The 19,984-nt window shown below is 39.3% G+C and overlaps 1 protein-coding gene across 9 annotated transcripts in view; it reads right to left on the bottom strand.

The window, feature by feature from the left end:
- ZFX (zinc finger protein, X-linked) overlaps positions 1-19,984 on the bottom strand; it is a 52,878-nt gene that overhangs the window by 15,675 nt on the left and 17,219 nt on the right. For 6 of the 9 annotated variants that reach the window (XM_021080656.1, XM_013986016.2, XM_021080660.1 and 3 more), the window contains exons 2-3: positions 14,525-14,613; positions 10,858-11,427 (exon numbers count right to left, since the gene is read on the bottom strand). In XM_021080656.1, the coding sequence (XP_020936315.1) occupies positions 10,858-11,427; positions 14,525-14,585 (631 nt within the window). In that variant the 5' untranslated portion in view covers positions 14,586-14,613. Of the gene's footprint in view, positions 1-10,857; positions 11,428-12,984; positions 13,039-14,524; positions 14,614-18,483; positions 19,115-19,984 lie in introns of those variants that run through there. The other 3 variants (XM_003134981.6, XM_021080662.1, XM_005673500.3) reach the window with 2 other exon arrangements.

Raw genomic sequence — 19,984 nt, 5'->3', positions numbered from 1 at the left:
TACAAGTGGACCCCTAGCCTGGGAACCTCCATATGCCATGGGTGCGGCCCTAAAAAAGACAAGAAGGAAATTTTATTAAAAATAAACCTTACCAAACAAAATTGTATTTTCTGATGGAAATGCCAATTGACTCAAGGGTCATTAAAAGACAGGTCTGGGGGAGTAGCTGTGGTGGTTCCTGTGGTGGCTCAGTGGTTAATGAACCCGACTAGCATCCATGAGGACACAGGTTTGATCCCTGGCCTCACTCAGTGGGTCAAGGATCCGGCATTGCCATGAGCTATGGTGTAGGTCACAGACATGGCTCAGATTCCGAGTTGCTGTGGCTGCGGTGAAGGCTGGCAGCTGCAGCTCTGATTTGACCCCTAGCCTGGGAATCTCCGTATGCTGTGGGTGCAGCCCTAAAAAGACAAAAAAAAAAAAAAAAAGACAGGTCTGGGGAGTCTGGAAGCATACGCACACATGAGCACCTGAACTCTTTCCTAAAATATTAGTTCGAACAGACTTAAATTTTATATATATATATATGTGTGTATATATATATATATATATTTATCACACCAGATCAAAGGAGTTTAGTAAACATTAGTTAAGAACTAACCAATCTAATGATGTATTAACATTCAGGTTTTAAAAAAGCAGTTGGATATATTGTAGAAAATAGTGTTTTGAATACAGACTTATCATAGTGAAAAAGTCTCTGGCCTTAGAATATAAAAACAACTAAAAGGAGAGAACACAAGCTATGTTATTACTCCATAATGTCATCAAAGTGGGTTTTTTTGTTTTTTATTTTCTTATTTTTTGCTTTTTAGGACTGTGCCCATGGCATATGGAAGTTCCCAGGCTAGGAGTCGAATCCAAGCTACAGCTGCTGGCCTACACCACAGCCACAGCAGCAACATAGGATTCGGGCCATGTCTGCAACCTCCAACACAGCTCATGGCAACGCCAGATCCTTAACCCATTAAGCAAAGCCAGGGATCAAACCCACATCGTCATGGATCCTAGTCGGGCTCGTTGACCGCTGAGCCAGGAAGGGAACGCCTATCAAAAAGTTTTAATTACAATTATGGTCTGCGCTAAGTAAAATTTCAAAGTTTATAAATAAACATATTAAAAATGGTGGTAGGAGCCCCCACTGTGGCACAGTGGGTTAAGAATCTAACTGCAATGGCTGAGGTCACTCGGAGGTGTAGGTTCAATCCCCTGCCCAGCACAGTGGGTTAAAAGATCTGGCATTGCGGAGTTCCCGTCGTGGCGCAGTGGTTAACGAATCCGACTAGGAACCATGAGGTTGCGGGTTTGGTCCCTGCCCTTGCTCAGTGGGTTAACGATCCGGCGTTGCCGTGAGCTGTGGTGTAGGCTGCAGACGTGGCTCGGATCCAGCGTTGCTGTGGCTCTGGCGTAGGCCGGTGGCTACAGCTCCGATTCAACCCCTAGCCTGGGAACCTCCATATGCCGCGGGAGCGGCCCAAGAAATAGCAACAACAACAACAACAACAAAAAGACAAAAGACAAAAGACAAAAAAAAAAAAAAAAAAAACAAACAAAAAGATCTGGCATTGCTGCAGCTGTGGTGTATGTCACAGCTGTGGCTTGGATTCGCTCCCTGGCCCAGGAACTTCCATATGCCATGGGTGTGGCCATAAAAAATTAAGTAATTAATTAAAATGATGATATACTTTCACTTAACCAAACTTGTTTTAAAGATTTTAAGCTTAAATTATTTGCTATCATTTTTGTTAATTTGTCCCTTTTAAAACTGATTAAAATAACTGAAAGCACATCTTTTACTAAAATGTGTATTAGAAATGAAGCATCATATAGGTTTACATTAGAATGGAGACTCTCTGGCCAAGTGTTTGGGTTTTGGCAGGAGGGACTCCATAGTCCAGAGGCATATTAGTAAACACCTTTGACGTTACTATAAACAGTAGACACACATACCCAACTGAGATCTTGGTTTTCTGTAAGAATGCATGATGTTGCCATCACTTATTAATTTTTATCAATTTAAAAAACTGCATTATGTATTCTTTCCTGGACTTTAAAATTCAGGAAAATTTTAATATTTAGAGCAGTGTATTTTGTAAATTCACTACCCATTCCAGTCAGTGTGAAATCATAAGACTAAACACAAAGATCAATGGAACAGAACGAAGAGTTCAGCAATAAACCCTCAGATTTACAGTCAATTATTTTCAACAAGGATGCCAAGAACACCCAATGGAGAAAGTACAGTCTTTTCAACAAAAAGTGCTTAAGACAAATGAATATCCACATGCCAAAGAATGAAGTTAGCTCCTTACCCCACACTATAAACAAAAATAAACTCAAAATAGATCAAAGCCCTAAACCTAAGAGCTAAAACTACACAATTCTTAGAGGAAAACACAGAGGTACATCCTTATGATCTTGGATTAGGCAAAAATTTATTATATGAGACACCAAAAGGACAAGCAACAAAAAAATTTACCTGCATATCTCATTTTATTGCACTTCACAGATAATCGTATTTTTCACAGATTGACGACTGCGGCAACCCTAGGTCCAACAAGTCTATCGGCGCCATTTTTCCAACATTTGCTTCATGCCTGTGTGACATTCCAGTAATTCTCACAATATTCAATTTTTTCATTATTATTATATTACAGTTAACTGTGACCGCAATCTTTGATGTTACTACAACTCATGAAGGTTCAGGTGACGGTTAGCATTTTTTAGCAATAAAGTATTTTTAATTAAGATACGTACTTTTTTGGAGTTCCCACTATGGTGCAGTAGGTTAAGAATTCAACTGCAGAGGCTCGGGCTGCTGCAGAGGCATGGGTTCAATCCCTGGCCTGGTCCAGTGGATTAAAGGATCCGGCACTGCCACAGCTGAGGCTCTGATTCAATCCCTGGCCTGGGAACTTACCTATGCCATGGGTGTGGCCATGAAAAAAAAAAGATACATGTACTTTTTTTAAGACATAAAACTATTACACATGTAACATAGTACTATATAGTGTGACTCGCTTTATTGCGGCATTTGCTTTACGGTAGTGGTCTGGAATTAAACCTGCAATATATACCAGGTATGCCTGTAGAGAAAAATTGGACTTCAACAAAACTTAAAACTATTGTGCATCAGAGAACACTATCAAAAAAAAAGTGAAGACAATCAACAGGAGAAAATATAAAGAATAAGAGAAAATATTTGCAAATTATATATAAGGAGCCTGCATCTAGAATATATATAAAAAAATTCTTTCAACTCAGTAACAAAATGACACAACTCAATTTAAAAAATGGGCAAAGGAGTTCCCATTGTGGCTCAATGGTAATGAAGCTGACTAGTATCCATGAAGATGTGGGTACAATCCCTGGCCCTACTCAGTGGGTTAAGGATGTGGCATTGCCATGAAACTGTGGTGTAGGTTGCAGACATGCCTTGGATCCAGCGTTGCTATGGCTGTGGTGTAGGCGGGCAGCTGCAGCTCTGATTCGACCCCTAGCCTGGGAACTTCCATATGCCACACCTGCAGCCCTAAAAAATAAATAAAAATGGGCAAAGGATCTAAACAGACATTACTCCAAAGAACATATACAGATGGCCAATAAGCATATGAAAAGACGCTCAACATCACCAGCCATCAGGGAGACATATCAAAACCACAATCAGATATCAGTTCGCATCCACGAGGATAGCTATCAAGAGAAGTCAGTATTAATAAGTACCGGAGGAATTCCCGTCGTGGCTCAGCAGTAACGAATCTGACTAGTATCTGTGAGGACTCGGGTTCGATCCCTGGCCTTGCTCAGTGGGTTAAGGATCCAGCATTGCCATGAGCTGTGGTGTAGGTCACAGACATGGCTTGGATCTGGTGTTGCTCTGGCTGTGGTGTAGGCCAGCAGCTACAGCTCCAATTCGACCCCTAGCCTGGAAACTTCCATAAGCCACAGGTGTGACCCTAAAAAAAAAAAAAAAGACCAAAAAAAAAAAGTACTGGAGAGGATGTGGAGAAAACAGAATACTCTTTCACCGCTAGTGGGAATATAAAATGGCACAACCGCTTTGGAAAACACTGGCAGTTTCTCAAAAGGTTAAATACAGAATTACCATATGACCCAGCAATTCCATTCCAATATATATGCCCAGGAGAGATGAAAATGTATAAACTTACAATGGAATATTATTCAGTAATAAAAAGGAATAAAGTACTGATACATGCTATAACATAGATGAATGCTGAAAACATTATGCTAGGTCAAAGAAACCAGACACAAAGACCACATATTATGGGATTCCACTTATATGAAATGTCCAGAATGGGCAAATACATACAGAAAGTAGATTAGGGGTTGCTTAGAGTTGGAAAGGATCAAGGGGGATGATAGGAGTGATAGTTACAGGATATGGGGTTTCTCCTTGAGATAATGAAAAATCTCTAATAAAACTGATTGTGGTGATGGTTGCACAAGTTTAGGAATATACTAAAATCCACTGAACTGCACACTTTAAATAAATGGTATACGGATAAAACTATTACCAAAAAAAGTTTATTTCTACACTTAAACTAGAACTAGGATTAGAAAGGAAAGTCTAACTCCCATTCATCTCCTACCTGTTCTAATTAAAAGACATGTTTAATTAAAAGACATGACAGGGAGTTCTGTGGTGACTCAGCAGGTTAAGGATCCACTGTGGCTCTCATTACTGCTGTGGCTCAGGTGTGATCCATGGCCCGGGAACTTTTGCATGCCACAGGCACAGCCAAAAAAAATTAAAAATTCAAAAAATAAATTAAAAGGAGTTCCTGGTGTGGTACAATGGGATAGGCAGCATCTCTGCAGTACCAGGATGCAGGTTCGATCCACAGTGTGGCACAGCGGGTTTTAAAGGATTCAGCGTTGCCACAACTGCAACTTGAATCTGATCCCTGGCCCAGGAACTCCATATGCCTCGGGGGAAGAGAAGAGGGAGGGGAGGGGAGGGGAGGAGAGGGGAGGGAAGGGAAAGAAAGGGAGGGGAAGGGAAGGGAAAGGAAGGAGAGAGACGAATACAGACATGAGACATGTCAACAAGATCTAGAATGACATTTTGTTGACCATGTTAATGAGAGGCACCGAAAGAATATTTTCTTTCCTGCAGCTGTTGTAAGGCAGTGCCTGACTCATCATCACCAGATCTTTCCCAACTTGCCCTATTGTACAAGCTAATGTTTCACAAAATAGCATCTTGACTACGCAGCTGCAAAATGAAACTGTAGGAGGGTGATAACCACTGCGAAGAAATTAGGGATGTCACTGTCTCAGATTAATGGAGAACTAAGAAACAATGTGAGTAACAAAAGGATGATACCAACACTCCACCTCTCAGAGAGCCATAAAACTCTTGGCACTTTAAGTGCCATAAAGCAGTATCACCATATCTAGCCTGACCAGAACCAAGTAAGAACCCAACAGCTTCTGGTGAGGAAGAAACGTGTCATTAATATCTGGGATGAGGTATGCCATACAGAAACTTTCAGCTAGAGGATTCATATATTCATTTATTCAACAAATATTTCACATCTAATATGCTAAAGGGTTTGATGGGGAAGATACATAAGTAGCTACGATGCAATAGACAGTTCCTGTCCTTAAGAAACAATTTAGAAGCGATCACAACATCTAGACAGCAAAGACTAGATGAAGAGGTCATCCTGACCTCAAAGACAGCCATACTGTGACAACACAGTGTATTTGTGCCAACATACACTACCATAACACAATTACTTCATCATCATTTTAAATGAGACCTTTGGAGGGAAGAAACCTGCCAAGACGGACACTAAAAACTTTACAAAAGCCATTTATTAGACTCTTAGATTCAATAACTTACTGAAATGTTGAAAGAAAAGAATACTCATACATTCAAGCTGACTGCTAATAATGGCATCTCAGAATTCTCTATCACAAATAAAATCAGGCCACAGTTCCTCTACGTGCTTACCACAAAGCCCTTCTCAATCCTAAACTTAATTTTTTTTTTTTTTTGTCTTTTTGCCATTTCTTGGGCTGCTCCCGTGGCATATGGAGGTCCCCAGGCTAGGGGTCTAATCGGAGCTGTAGCTGCCGGCCTGCACCAGAGCCACAGCAACACAGGATCCAAGCCGAGTCTGCGACCTACACCACAGCTCACAGCAACGCCAGATCCTTAACCCACTGAGCAAGGGCAGGGATCGAACTCGCAGCCTCATGGTTCCTAGTTGGATTCGTTAACCACTGAGCCACGACGGGAACTCCTTGGTTTTTTTTTTGTTTTTTTTGTTTTTTTTTTTTTTGGTCAATCCTAAACTTCTGAAATCGCTATAGGGTTGCTGCCCCCACACCCCTCCTTTGGCTATGCCTGTGGCATGCAGAAGTTCCACGGCTAGGGATCAAACCTGAGCCATTGCAGTGACAACACTGGATCCTTAACCCTCTGAGCCACCAGGCAATTCCTGAAATTACTATAGGTTTTAAGTTAAAATGCAGCATAAAAGAATTATCTTTACTGGGAGGCAGAAACAAGAGAAAAGCTAATTAATTCCAAGGCATTCAACTGGTTTGATTCCAAAGCTAATAGTCTGACATAATCATTACTTTGAAGTGAAAAGGGATGATGGTATGGAGTGGAGGGAAAGAGTGAAGAAGTGTCTATGTAATAGAATATGAAAGATACTACTGCAAGTCAATATCCCTAAACCCAATTTATTTATTTATTCATTTGGCTTTTTAGGGCCACATCTGTGGCATAAGGAGGTTCCCATGATAGGGGTTGAATCAGAGCTAAAGCTGCTGGCCTACACCACAGCCACAGCAACACCAGATTCGAGCTGCATCTGCAACCCACACCACAGCTTCCAGCAATGCCGGATCCTTAGCCCACTGAGTGAGGCCAGGGATCGAACCGGCAACCTCATGGTTCCTAGTCAGATTCATTTCCGCTGCGCCACAAGGGGGAACTCCCCTAAACCCAATTTAAAACCAATTCAATTATTTCAGTAGAGTAAAATAGGGGGATAAGATACTTGTATATGTGTTCTTCATATTCTTTGAGTGTGGATGTGATATTCTATTTTAAAAGTAAAAGAATTATCATTGTATTATTAAAATATGTATTCTACATACGAATACTACAGTAGCAGTTTGTGTCCATCTGTATTTGCTTTTTCAGAACATTAAAATCTATATAAATTAGCAGAAACCCAGGACCAAAAAAAAAAAAAAAATGACAACTATAAATAAGATTTTTAATGAAAATTTTGCAACTCTGGACTTTAATACAACCATCCAGTAGACTATGTCAACTGTTAGTAAAGAAACTTCTGGGCTTTTTGATGACTTTCTTGGAGGGTTAAACTTCCTACAAGAGTAATAAAGGTAAGATATAGTGTGCAGCTACAAGTTGAACCAATGCCATGCATTTTACTGCTTAGTAAACAAGTTTAAGACCGAAAGGGCAGAGAATGGAAAGAAAGGTCAAGAACAGAGAGTGCTTTCTCTTAAGTATTTCACCAGACCCTCTTCCCTCATAAAGCACAACAAACCCAACTCCCTCCTTTCTCCAACCTCGCTCCTAGGTTGCCTAGTCGTGGGATAGAAAATTTGGCAGTTGTATTTAAAAATAGTATTTTCATACTAAATAATGCATCTTACATACAAAGCCAGACTCCCAATCACACTGGCTTCTGCAGTTCAGCAATCTTTCTTGTAAGTTCTTAGCTTTCTGTCCTGGGCCATCCCCATAAAGCAAAAGCTTTTCAACTCTTTGCCACTACCCTTCGGCTCCCACTTAGCCTCTCCAGGTCCCTCTATGTTAGCAGGTGAATTTGCTACACAGAGAAAATAGCCGTCAATATTCAAACACTCCTTCTAACCTAACGGTCCCAGACTCTCCAATTTTCCTGATCCTTAACTGCCTTCCTGCCTCAGAAAAGGGGACTCACTCTTCCTCTCTAGGACTCACCCATCAGCCTTCCACCACTGCTCTGGACGCTACTCCCTTCCTCTTCTCTGGAACCCAGTCTATCCTTCAGTCCTTCCTTTATCTTCGGTCTCCCTGTTCAACAGTTGGTGTTCTGCATCATAAGCCTATAAACATGCTCAACACACCTTCGCCATCCAGCCAACCATCACAAGCTGTACTCTTGTTGCTTCTATCCCTTCACTGACCAAAACAGCAATTAATACCAACTGCTTCATCTACTCCACCACTTCCACCAACTTCTCAATCCATCACAGCTCTTCTTCTCTACCTCTTCCACTGGCCCATGTTTTAATGAAACTATTCTAATGAAGATACCAATGATTTTTTTTATACAATTTTAAAAGCTGCTTTCTATTTACAGTTATTACAAAATATTGCCTATGTTCTCTATGTTGTACAATACATCCTTGAGCCTATCTTATACCCAATAGTTACAATAAAAAAATTAAAAATAATAAAGTTGCCTTTACACACAAAAAAATTAAAAAGATCATTCAAAAAAAAAAAAAAAAAAGCAAGTTCCCATTGTGGTTCAGTGCTAGCGAGCCCAACTAGTATCCATGAGGATGCAGGTGCAATCCCTGGCCTTGCTCAGTGGGTTAAGGATCCAACATTGCTGTGAGCTGTGGTGTAGGTCACAGACGCAGCTCAGATCTGCCATTGCTGTGGCTGTGGCGGTGGCTGGCAACTGGAGCTCTGATTCGAACCCTGGTCTGGGAACTTCCATATGCCACAGATGCAGCCCTAAAAAGCAAAAAAAAAAAAAAAAAAAAAAAAAAAAAAAGATACTAATGACCCCCTAGTTGCCCAACTAAAAGCCCATTCTCTCACTAAGTGACACTCAGAAATTCTGCTTATCCTCTGACAATGCTAAAAAACACTCTCTAAAAATTTTTCTCTTCTTCTTCCTAAAACTTCCTGATTTTTTGTCCCAAATCTCTTCCCCAGCTCACAAACTCTCTCAAAAGCACCAAATTCATTTCTTTCAACTCACTATAGAAAACATCCACCCAATTGCATTCAGCAAGCAACTCAAACTTTTAACAGGTCCTAAATTATTTTCTTTCCACCAAATCTATTCCTCCTCCCAGACACCCAACTCTCCCAAGGTAGAAACCTTAGGGTCGTCTTGAATTCTCTTTCTCCCTCAAATTCCTACCCCTACTCTATCTACCACTAAATCATATTCACTTTACTTCCTAACTCTCTTAAATCCAGCTTCCCTTCCCTATTCCCATTACTATGAAGGTATTTAGGATCTTCTTTATCTCATGCATGAATCATTTCAACTACTCTCTACCACTCATCTCTCTTCGCCAACTCTTATTCCATATTACTACCAGGACTATCTTCCTAAAATAAATTCAAACTTGAAACAGGATACTATATTTTTCCCTATCCCAGATTGGCAAAAATTAAAAAGGAAAACAATACCCTCTGTTGGTCAGGGTGTAGGGAAACAGACATTCTCATAAACTTGGTGAGCAATCATATTAGGCAAAATACCAAGGCAATGTAACCAGACTTGTAAACACATATGCCCTTTGATCCAGCAATTCTATTTCTAGAAATTTATTTTAAGTAATTAAACAGTGCATAAAGATACACAAATACATCCTAAAGTTCCCAGTATTCCCAGCAGAAACCAAGACCTTTTTTACATACTATACCATTTCCCCAGAATGGCTCCTTCCTACCCATGTCTTTTTTAATCTTGTAAAACTAGAACTCATCCCTGAGTTCAAAGATCAGCACCTCCATTCTGTCTTCACAGCAATTTAGTTACACCTATGCATCAAAGTGTAACCTATTTTTCTCTCCCACTGTAGATTGTACACTCTCCAAAGACAATGGTTTTGTGTATTTTTTTGTTTAACACATATCCATACCTACACTATCTACAATAACATCCGACACACAGGAGGTGCACAATAAACACATGCTGAATGAAGGCATTTTCTTCCTCTTTACACAAAGAATTCTCTGATTTCCAAAACTTGTTAAGAACTTTTAAAAGCTATTTCCTAAATGCTGGTGGACTCCAACATGTTATATTAAATTCCTATATTATAACAGGTATTCGAGCAAAAGAAACAGTCTTGTGAATTTATAAAGGCAGTCTGTGAGTGTTTGTTAGACGTTTAGTCCCTTAAGGTGTAAAAATTTCCATACTGGGTCAGAACTGTGGTCTATCCAACTGAGGATTTCATCTCTGAAAGTGGTACGAAGAAATAAATTGTAAGAAGACATAGCTGTCCTCCCAGACATTAGAGGTGTGTTCCAAAACACCTTATTTTTCTTTAATAACCCGATATAAGACCATAATACTTGAAATCATGTTTTGGAATCATTTATGTTTCAATACTACGCCACAGCTCTTTTTCATGCTATTTGCTATATAAAGAGCATTTTAGATATAAGTAGAGTAAGCACATAAGTATTACATAGGTAGTACTGTACATCCATGTACAAGGATATAAGTAATTTGGTTATACATTTTTCTCCAAGTTCACCTCCTTTTAAGTGTCAAGAAGATTCCTAATTTTAATAAAGGCTGGTAATACCCCGATCACATTCTTCATGATTTCAAAAAGTTCAGTTCTAATGCTTCTCCTATTTGTCTCTCTAGACTGACAAAATCTCATCTTTCTATTGTGTTCTTACTGAGAAAGGACTCTACTCTGTACCATTTCACTTTACTTAAGAGTTATCCTACAGGCTCCAAACTGAAACAATGAAGGAAGGTCTATGGGATTTATGTGAATTGTATAGAAGTCAAGAAAACTTCACCCTTGATGTAAGTTGGGAAAGACAGCCTTCGAAAACACATCTTACAATCATTGTACCCCAAGACTTACAGGAAATCATTAGGTAGTCCTCACAGTTGCTTTTGTCATCATCGTGTTGGTCCACAGGGATCCCATTGGCATCTATGACTGCTTCAGAGGCACAATCTGCTACCAATACTTCTTCTGACACTACATCAGCTGTAAGAGGATCAGTGACGATTTCTGCTTCAACTACACTATCATGAACAACATGTTCAACGTGTCCAACGTCAGACACATGTATGGATTCACTTGTCAAGACATGTTCTGGCATAGCCATTGAGGCCGAAGTAATATCAGAAGCTAAAACATCATCTGGGACTGTGCAATGTGCTAAAGAAACTTCTTCGGTTACATCTGAGTCCAGCACTTGCTCAGGAATGATGACCGTTTCAGATACATCTGCCTCTTCCATGATATCTGGGCACTGAACATCTTCTATAACAACGTCCTCGATAACATCCTGGATTACAACTGAGTCTGGGTCATCAGGAACAAAGTTATGCACAGTTATGTCTGAATCCACAACATCTGAAACAAAAACAGTTTCTTGTACTTCCACAACAATTTGATCACCATCCATGTGTGTAGCATCAGCTCCTTAAAAAAACAAAAAATCACAAATTTCAGGTAGACATGCATGAGTACCTCAATTAGTGTAACTGTTACCAGGAAAACAGACTAGCACTTCAGTTATCTCAAACATTACAATAGACTACAGAAATAAAGAGGGAATCTATTTTTGAATCATATCAGAAATAGAAATTCTTAATAAAAGAACATTTACACTCATCCCAAATCAATTAACAGATAAGGAAATAATGGAAAAACAAAGTAATTGAGGCAGTCATAGAAAAAATATTCATGAAAGTAAAATTCTAGGCTGACTAATATTAAGCCCATATGCAGAGGTACTTAAGGGATGATTATAAAAATTAATAAGTAAAGCAACTTCAGGTGGCAATGGTATATTCCATTTCCTTCATCATATGTTTTTCATTTGTTTCCCTTCTTGCTCATTTCTCTCAACTCCTATTTTTTCTTCTTTCCATCTCTCCCATGTTTTATTTCCCTTCCATTTTTTTCCCCTTTTCTCCTCCTTTGCTCTAGAACAATATCCCACCAATATCCTCCATTTATGACTACCAAAACTCAGAAACTATCCTCTGAATCTAGAATATAAAAAGGATTGGGCCATTAATACAAAGAGAGCTAGAAGGCCACAGTTAAAGAGGGAAAACAAGTGGTTAAGAAGCCTCTGTGGATAGGTAAAGATGAATAAAAGTGCAGCTGCTCTGGAGCAGTGGAAGGTGAGGTTATTGGAGCAGGGCCTGCCCCAACTTCACCAGGGTAGTTTGCCCCATCCAGCTTCCCCCCATCCCCCCAGATCCCAATCCCCCTACTCTAGTCCACTCTGCAGTTAAGGAATGAAGGTAGAGGGTTGAATCAATTGAAGCCCAGTGAGATTAAATGACTTCACCAAGATCACACAGTTTGCACAGATTACAGTGCTCAGTAACATTACTGAATGAATGCCACAAATGAGAATCGAAATCAGTATCCTTGCTAAAAACATAATGTAAGATAAAATAAAACGAATCTTCTATCTTGGCTCCTGATCCAGAGAAAAGCAAACAATTGCTTTTAAAAGTCTTACCTAAAAAGCTATTCAGTCAATTAGTGCTTCTGGATGTGACTCAGATGAGGCTGAGTCCAAGCAGCTGCCTAACTCAATGACTGTGTATCAGTGGCCAGGCCCTCAGAGAGACACATGGCTTTTTTTAAACAAATGCAAATAATCAACAACAGCCAAAGAACCTTTAAAACTGTAGGAAATCTTAAAGCAAGTTAAGATCCATTTTAATTACACCCAGAAATAATGAGTATGTTTGCTTTAATTCCTATAGAACTTCTACAAAATGCTTTTAAATGTTTTTAATATTCCCAATATTAACATCAAGCAATAAATCACTGTAATCTCCATTCTGCAGACACAAAGATGAAAGCACTTAGTGGCAAGAGTACTGGTTACAAAATCTAAATCAGAGAACAGGGTTTGGACACTTATTAGTTTTGTGACCTTGGGCAAGTCATTTAACCTCTGAGTTTCGGTTTCCTCATCAGTAAAATGAGGACAGTAGTATCTGCCATGCATACCTCACAGACTGTTGTGATGATCAAATGGGAATATATGGGAAGTGTTCTGAAAAACTGTAATGAAAGGTTTCATTATTATTAGGACATATGAAAATGGAGGCCCTGGCAGATTAAGTGACTTGCTCAAAGATAAACAAACACCATAAGTGTTAACAATCAGGGCTAAAATGCAACAGCCCTTCAATCCCCCACTCAGCCCATGATCCAGGCTTGCTTGTGGCACTATTAAGCTAGTAAATAGGGTGCATTTTCCTCCAAAGAGCTTAGTTTCTCTTTCAAGCACATTAATTATACCTCATGTTCATGAGAAAGAATCATAACTTGGCATTTGTCATTATCAAACTTAAATAACCAAATATGAGTCAAAAGATTATCCCAAATTGTTAAGAAAAATACATATATCCATTAGATTTAGAAATTAAAGTTAAAATTAAAAATCACCAGTAATTTCCTGATAAAGTTAATTGCTAGTTCTTTAATATACTGCAATACAGTCATTTCAAGTCCAATGGAAAAGTCATTAACATTTTATTTATATGGGTAGCTAGTGTGATATAAAACCATTTTATACTATAAAACCTAGCATAAACACTTCACTATGTTACATAACTGGAACCATGGGTAATCAGAAATTGTGAATACATTTTCCTCTATTTTTATTTATTATTATTATTTGGTTTTTTTGCTTTTTAGGGCCGCACCCATGGCACATGGAAGTTCCCAGGCTAGGGGTCCAATCAGAGCTACAGCTGCCAGCCTACACCACAGCCACAGCAACGCCAGATCCGAGCTGCATCTTCAATCTACACCACAGCTCAAGGCAATGCCAGATCCTTAACCTACTGAGTGGGGCCAGGGATTGAACTCGCATCCTCATGGATACCAGTTGGATTTGTTTCCACTGAGCCACAACAGGAACTCCCATGATCCTCTATTTTCAGAACTTCATAAATTTAATTTTCCTTGTACAGTTTGGGGAGTGAGGTAAGACTCCATCTTCCTGAAGCAAATGGCTCTTTTTGTTAACTTGTGAGAGAGAGGATTTTAAAAGTAGGATGGAGTCAGAATGTGGAAGACCCTAGGTTTATACTTTACCTTCTGGGTAATGGGAAACAGAGAAATGACATGATCCATATGTTATTTTCTGATTGGTGGGCTAGATAAAAAAAGACTAAGGGTAAGGAAAATAATTTAAAAGTTATTGCAGACTAAGAATGAGATGATAGAGCCAGTCTATGTGGAAGAAAGTAGATTTCAAAGGAAGAACTATAACAGGACTTAGTGCTATAACTGGGCAAGAATAACTTAACACTAAGACTTCGATATTGTTGCTGTTACTGACAAGAATATGAATGTTGGTTATGAGGGAACCAAATTTTAAGGAGGGGAACAATAAAGCACTCACTTTAACATTTGTAGGCTTGACAGGCTAACAAGATACCTAAGTGTGAATATCAGTGAGAGAGTCTAGCAATTTGTCTACTTGATAGTCAACTCCAAATGTGGTAGTTGAAAAGTGGAACAACCCAAGTAGTTATACCTGTTGCATCAAAAAATGAGTTTGGCTCTTGTGGTTGTAATTCAAGTCCATCTTCATCCATGGCCTTTAATTCTCATCAGTCAGAGCTCCTAAATTAGGGGAAGAAAGTAAACTAAGTATTACTTTTTTTATATCATGTGTTAAAAAAGTCATCATAATATGACATTTCCAAAACACTCAAAATTATATGACAGATGAATATCTATCAAAAATGTATCTATCTGGGAGTTCCCGTCCTGGCTCAGTGGTAATGAACCTGACTAGTATCCATGAAGATGTGGGTTCAATCCCTGGCCTCGCTCAGTGGGTTCAGGATTCGGCGTTGCCATCAGCTGTGGTGTAGGTCACAGACATGGCTCAGATTCCAAGCTGCTGTGGCACAGGCTGGCAGCTGCAGCTCCGATTCAACCCCTAGCCTGGGAACTTCCATATGCCACAGATGAGGCCCTAAAAAGACAAAAAAAAAAAAAAAAAAAAAAAAAAAGAAAGAAAGAAAAGAAAAATATATCTATCTGAAATAAAAGGGAAAAGTTAAATTGCCAAAAATTTAATGATATACAAGTATCTGTACAACAAGGAAAGGTGGATAAATCAAATAGTCAACTTTGCCTAGACTTTTTGTTCAAGATACTTAGATAGACATAGACACATACAGCAAACATCTTGATGAATTTTGACACATGCATAAATCTGTGTAATCACTACTCTACCCAGATGAAGATATAGAACATTTCCAGTATCTCAGCACTCTTGTCTTCTCTCAGCCTGTATACGCCACACTCCCACAAGGGTAACCAGTTTCATTAAGGTTCAACTTACACTTTGCACCTTATTGGAAGGAAATTCCTGCATGATTTTCAAATTACTTCTTTACATTTAATGTAGTCTGCAATCTTGCAAAAAATACACTAAACAATGGTTAAAAATTCAAAGTGCATAATCATAGTAAACATCCTTTGGGATTTTTGCCGAACTTACAGTAACCTCTTAACTAACCCTCCAATCTAGAGAAGTAAATTCCCACAGTGTATTTATACTCTCCTGGCCATAGGTGATTGGCACTAGCTATAAAACAGTAAAAATAAGTTCATATTTGAGCAGAATAAAATCAAAGTCCTATCCCTGAAAATGGAAACCATGAGCAAAGGTCAGTTTGTCTCTCTATCCTCTCTTGGTAACTGAACACTGAAGCTGAGGAAGGCCAGGTTCCAATTTCAGCAACTTCAGTCTCCTAGACTAGTGAGATTAAGTGTACAAATGATTAAGAAGAATTCAAGTGAACGTCCTGAGAAACAGTAGAGAGAGGAGAAAGGGGAGGATTATCAACAGCTTTTTAGCTCCTGGTTTTAGACCTTTCTGAGGTCCAGCTACAGAACCTTATCTACCTTGAGTTTCTATAAGCTATCTCGATGACCTTAATGCTCCCTTTTCTACCTAAGCCAAAAACTTAAAACAAAGAGAACTTAACCAGACAGATAACATACTACCAAATATTCAAAAGAGCAGGGACCAGGGATTAGGGTTTACTCATGTTTAAGTACTACATAAACTGCCCCCCTCACTGGTTTCTTTCTCTCTCCTCTTTCTCTTTTTGCCATGCCCATGGCATGTGGAAGTTCCCCCAGCAGGGATTAAACCCATGCCCACAGCAGCAACCTGAGCTGCTGCAGTGACAACACTGGATCCTTAACCCACTGTGCCACAAGGGAACTCTCCCCTCTCACTGGTTTCTTTATCTCTTCTTTCTTACTTTCTAATCCAACCAAGATGGTACTATTAGACGCATCTTTCTTTTATCATTTTTTTGCTGATGATATAAGTGTTGCATGCTGCTTACTAAAATTTCAAATAATAGAAATAAGAGTTATTTTTCTAAAGCATCAGCTAGGTGATAAAAGGCCTCTGTTCAAAAAACATTTAATGGCAGAATTCCTGTTGTGGCTCAGTGGTTAACGAACCCAACTAGTAATCATGAGGTTGCAGGTTCAAGCTCTGGCCTCGCTCAATGAGTTAAGGATCCAGCATTGCCGTGAGCTATGGTGCAGGTCGCAGACGCAGCTCAGATCCCACGTTGCTGTGGCTCTGGCGTAGGCCAGCAGCTGCAATCGTGATTCGACCCCTAGCCTGGGAACCTCCATATGCCGCAGGGTGCAGCCCTAAAGAGACAAAAAGACAAAAAAAAAAAAAAAAGTTTAATTGCTGCCTCCAAATAAAGTTGAAACTCTTGTCATCTTCTAAGTTCCAGCTACAAACTCTGTCATTATCGTCCCTAATTTTCCACCAAGCATCCCTTCTCTCCCACCACATGCATACACTTCAACCAATCAAAATGCCAATGTCCTGGGAAAACCAAACTCTGTATCTGGCTCAGGGTTTCTTCTACCTACAATACATTTCCTCTATCATCTCTGCTTGAATCTTTCCCTTCAACCCCCTTCCCCACAAGCAAACAAACAAAAAAAGCTAAAAATAATCTCTCCCTCCTCTGAATTTCTCTAACACTTTTATCCTTTTTCCTTTTTATCTGATTGTACTTGTTCGCTGTAAATTATCATTATTTACATTTCTTTCGGGTGCTAACTTTGATTTATATATATATATATATATTCCTTAAAATATGAGACACTCAAATTAATATTAATATAATAAATACATTTTCAGTTTGTCAACTCTGAGGTATATTCTATTCATTTTCAGGAAAGAGTATGTTTCATGTTATTTACTCAAAGCTTCAAATTAAAAGGACCAACAAACAAAAATTTTCAACTATAAAAAATGAAAAATGTGCATGCTCTAAGTTGCCTCTGCTCTCTCCCTATCAAAATCACCTCTGGCCATAATTCTTTTTCCCCTTTTAAAAATGTAAGTACAAGAGATCCCTGGTGGCTCAGCACGTTGGAGATCCAGTGTTGTCGCTGCTGTGGTGCAGGTTCGATCCCTGGCCCGGGAACTTCTGCATGGTATGGCCAAAAAAAATCTTAATAACAAAATGATAAATGTAAACTAATTTTCTAAGCATGACATAGTACCACATGAAATTAAGCCAATTTAGAAGGCAAAAAAATGTGATTTGTTGATGTATTTAAGACTCTTTTCCCCAATTTCCCTACATAAACCCAAACTCATCAGCTCTAATTATTCTCAACCTGCACAGTAACTCTTTCTCTTGGCTTTTCTATTAGAGTTTGACAGATAATCATTGATTGTGAAATTCTCTTCTCCCTCAGTTTAAGTGACATCCTAGTCCTCCCTCTCACCTTCCCAACCGCTATGCACTCTGCCACCCCTCTCCCATTACTACTGCAGCCTTGCCCAGAGTGGGACACTCAGCCCTCTTCTCTTCTGCTTTCTCTTTATTCCAGGCTTTCAACTACCACTTACACAAGGATGATTCCCCAAATTCACATACTCAAGGTAGTACTTAACACTTCCACCGGACTGTCTGATGAACATTTTCATCAGAACAAAACTCTTGCTCTCCCCTGACAAGACACGACCACCATGGCTTTTTCATTCTTCACTGTTTCTATTTTGTCTGTTTGTCACACTGTATCCATTCCTTCTCCACAACTTCTCAGCAATCTGGCCTTTCTTTTTATTCCCAATATTACCATTAACTCTCAGCTTCATATTTCCTGATCCCCAGGGGACAGAAATAGCCTCAACTGGCTTTTTGCTTTCTGCCACTCCCACAACAAATGACCAGGAACCTACAAGTGAGGGCTGGCACCAAATGCCAGGGCATTCCAGTGATCTGGGGATAGACTAATCCTCGGGAGCATGGCTTTGATCATGGCACTCCCCTGCTCAGAAAGCTTCAGCAGTTCCCCCACATTTATGGTGCTCTAAAACATTAACCCAAGCTACCATAACAGACTTATGTGCTACTATTCCCATCGTTTTATTGCATATCCATTTCCCAACAGATATTCTGGCCCAAATGGAGGGTGTCCACTCACCTTATTTCGACTCAGGTAAGCAGTAATTTTTCAACAAACAGTTCTGACTGGTTGTTTTTCCATCTTCGAATCAGGAAAAAACATGTTTTGTACTGCCAAGCAGAGATGACTATACTTCAACTTTGTAACCCCTGTGGGGTTACAAGTAATTCTATGACAACCAGAATGAAACCAATGTTCTTAGAATGGAACCTACTCAGGAAAGTTCTTAGGATGGTGATAATGTAAGGGTGGGGAGCATATGCCCCAATGATGTAACTGAAAGTACCCTACCTTTGCTGCAAGAACCAAGCCCAGAGACCAGTTGAATCTGAAGACAAATAAGCAGAATGCTTCAGAGAACCAAGAAACTAACAATTTGGGTGAACATATACTAACATTTAGTCTGATTATTAAATGCCCTCGAAATACTTCTAGGGAGTTCCCGTCATGGCTCAGTGGTTAACGACCCCAACTAGTATCCATGAGGAAGCAGGTTCGATCCCTGGCCTCGCTCAGTGGGTTAAGGATCCAGCGTTGCCGTGAGCTGTGGTGTAGGTCACAGATGTGGCTAGGATCCTGTGCTGCAGGCCGGCAGCTACAGCTCCAGTTCAACCCCTAGCCTGGGAACCTCTATTAGGCAGTGGGTGTGGCCCTAAAAAGGAAAAAAAAAAAAAAAAAAGAAAAAAAAAATTCAAGGTCAAGTTTCGGTTACAGATTAGTCTTTTCCATAACACCATTTAAGCCAATTGGCAATTTCAAGATTCTGTTTACTTAAAGTCTAAGAATTTGAACTTTCAAAGTCTATTAAAATTTGGTCCTGAAACTAATACAACATTGTAAATTAACTATACTTCAATTTAAAACAAAACAAAAAACAATTTTTTAAACACTTCTGAACAAGAAAATACATTTTTTTCGTCTTAAAATGTTGTCTTTTTAAAGCCTTACTTTTCCAAAACCCCTATTCATTTTCAGATTAACAGTTGCCAAAATACCTAAACATCCACTGACAGATGGATAAAGAAAGAAATGTGGTGTATACATACAGTGGGATATTATTCAGCCTTAAAATCCCATCATTTATGACAACATAGATGCAAGAGGACATTATACTAAATTAGCCAGATACCAAAAAAAAAAAAAAATTCTGCATGATCTCACTTATATGTGGACTCTCAAACAATTAACTCACAGAAGCAGAAAGCAGAATGGTGGTTCCCAGGGGTTAAAATTGAGGAGATGGTGAAGTAATAGTCAGAGTCAAAGGATACAGAGTTCTAGAGATCCTCTCTATGGCACAGTGCCTACAGCTAGCAATACTGTAGTATTTACTTAAAATTTGCTGAGAAGGTAGATCTTCTGTTTTCTCAGAATAAGGAAGAGGAGAAGAAGATGACAACAACAACAGGGTAGGAAGAAACTTTGTGAGGTGATGAATGTTTATGGCCTTGATGGTGGTGATGGTTTCATAAGTGTACACTTATTCCCAAACTCATCAAATTGCATACTTTAAATGTGT

The sequence above is a fragment of the Sus scrofa genome, chromosome X (assembly GCF_000003025.6).
Source record: "Sus scrofa isolate TJ Tabasco breed Duroc chromosome X, Sscrofa11.1, whole genome shotgun sequence".
Lineage (NCBI taxonomy): Eukaryota > Metazoa > Chordata > Mammalia > Artiodactyla > Suidae > Sus > Sus scrofa.
Note: the sequence above shows the minus strand (reverse complement) of the source record. Positions and strands in the feature narration are given on the sequence as shown.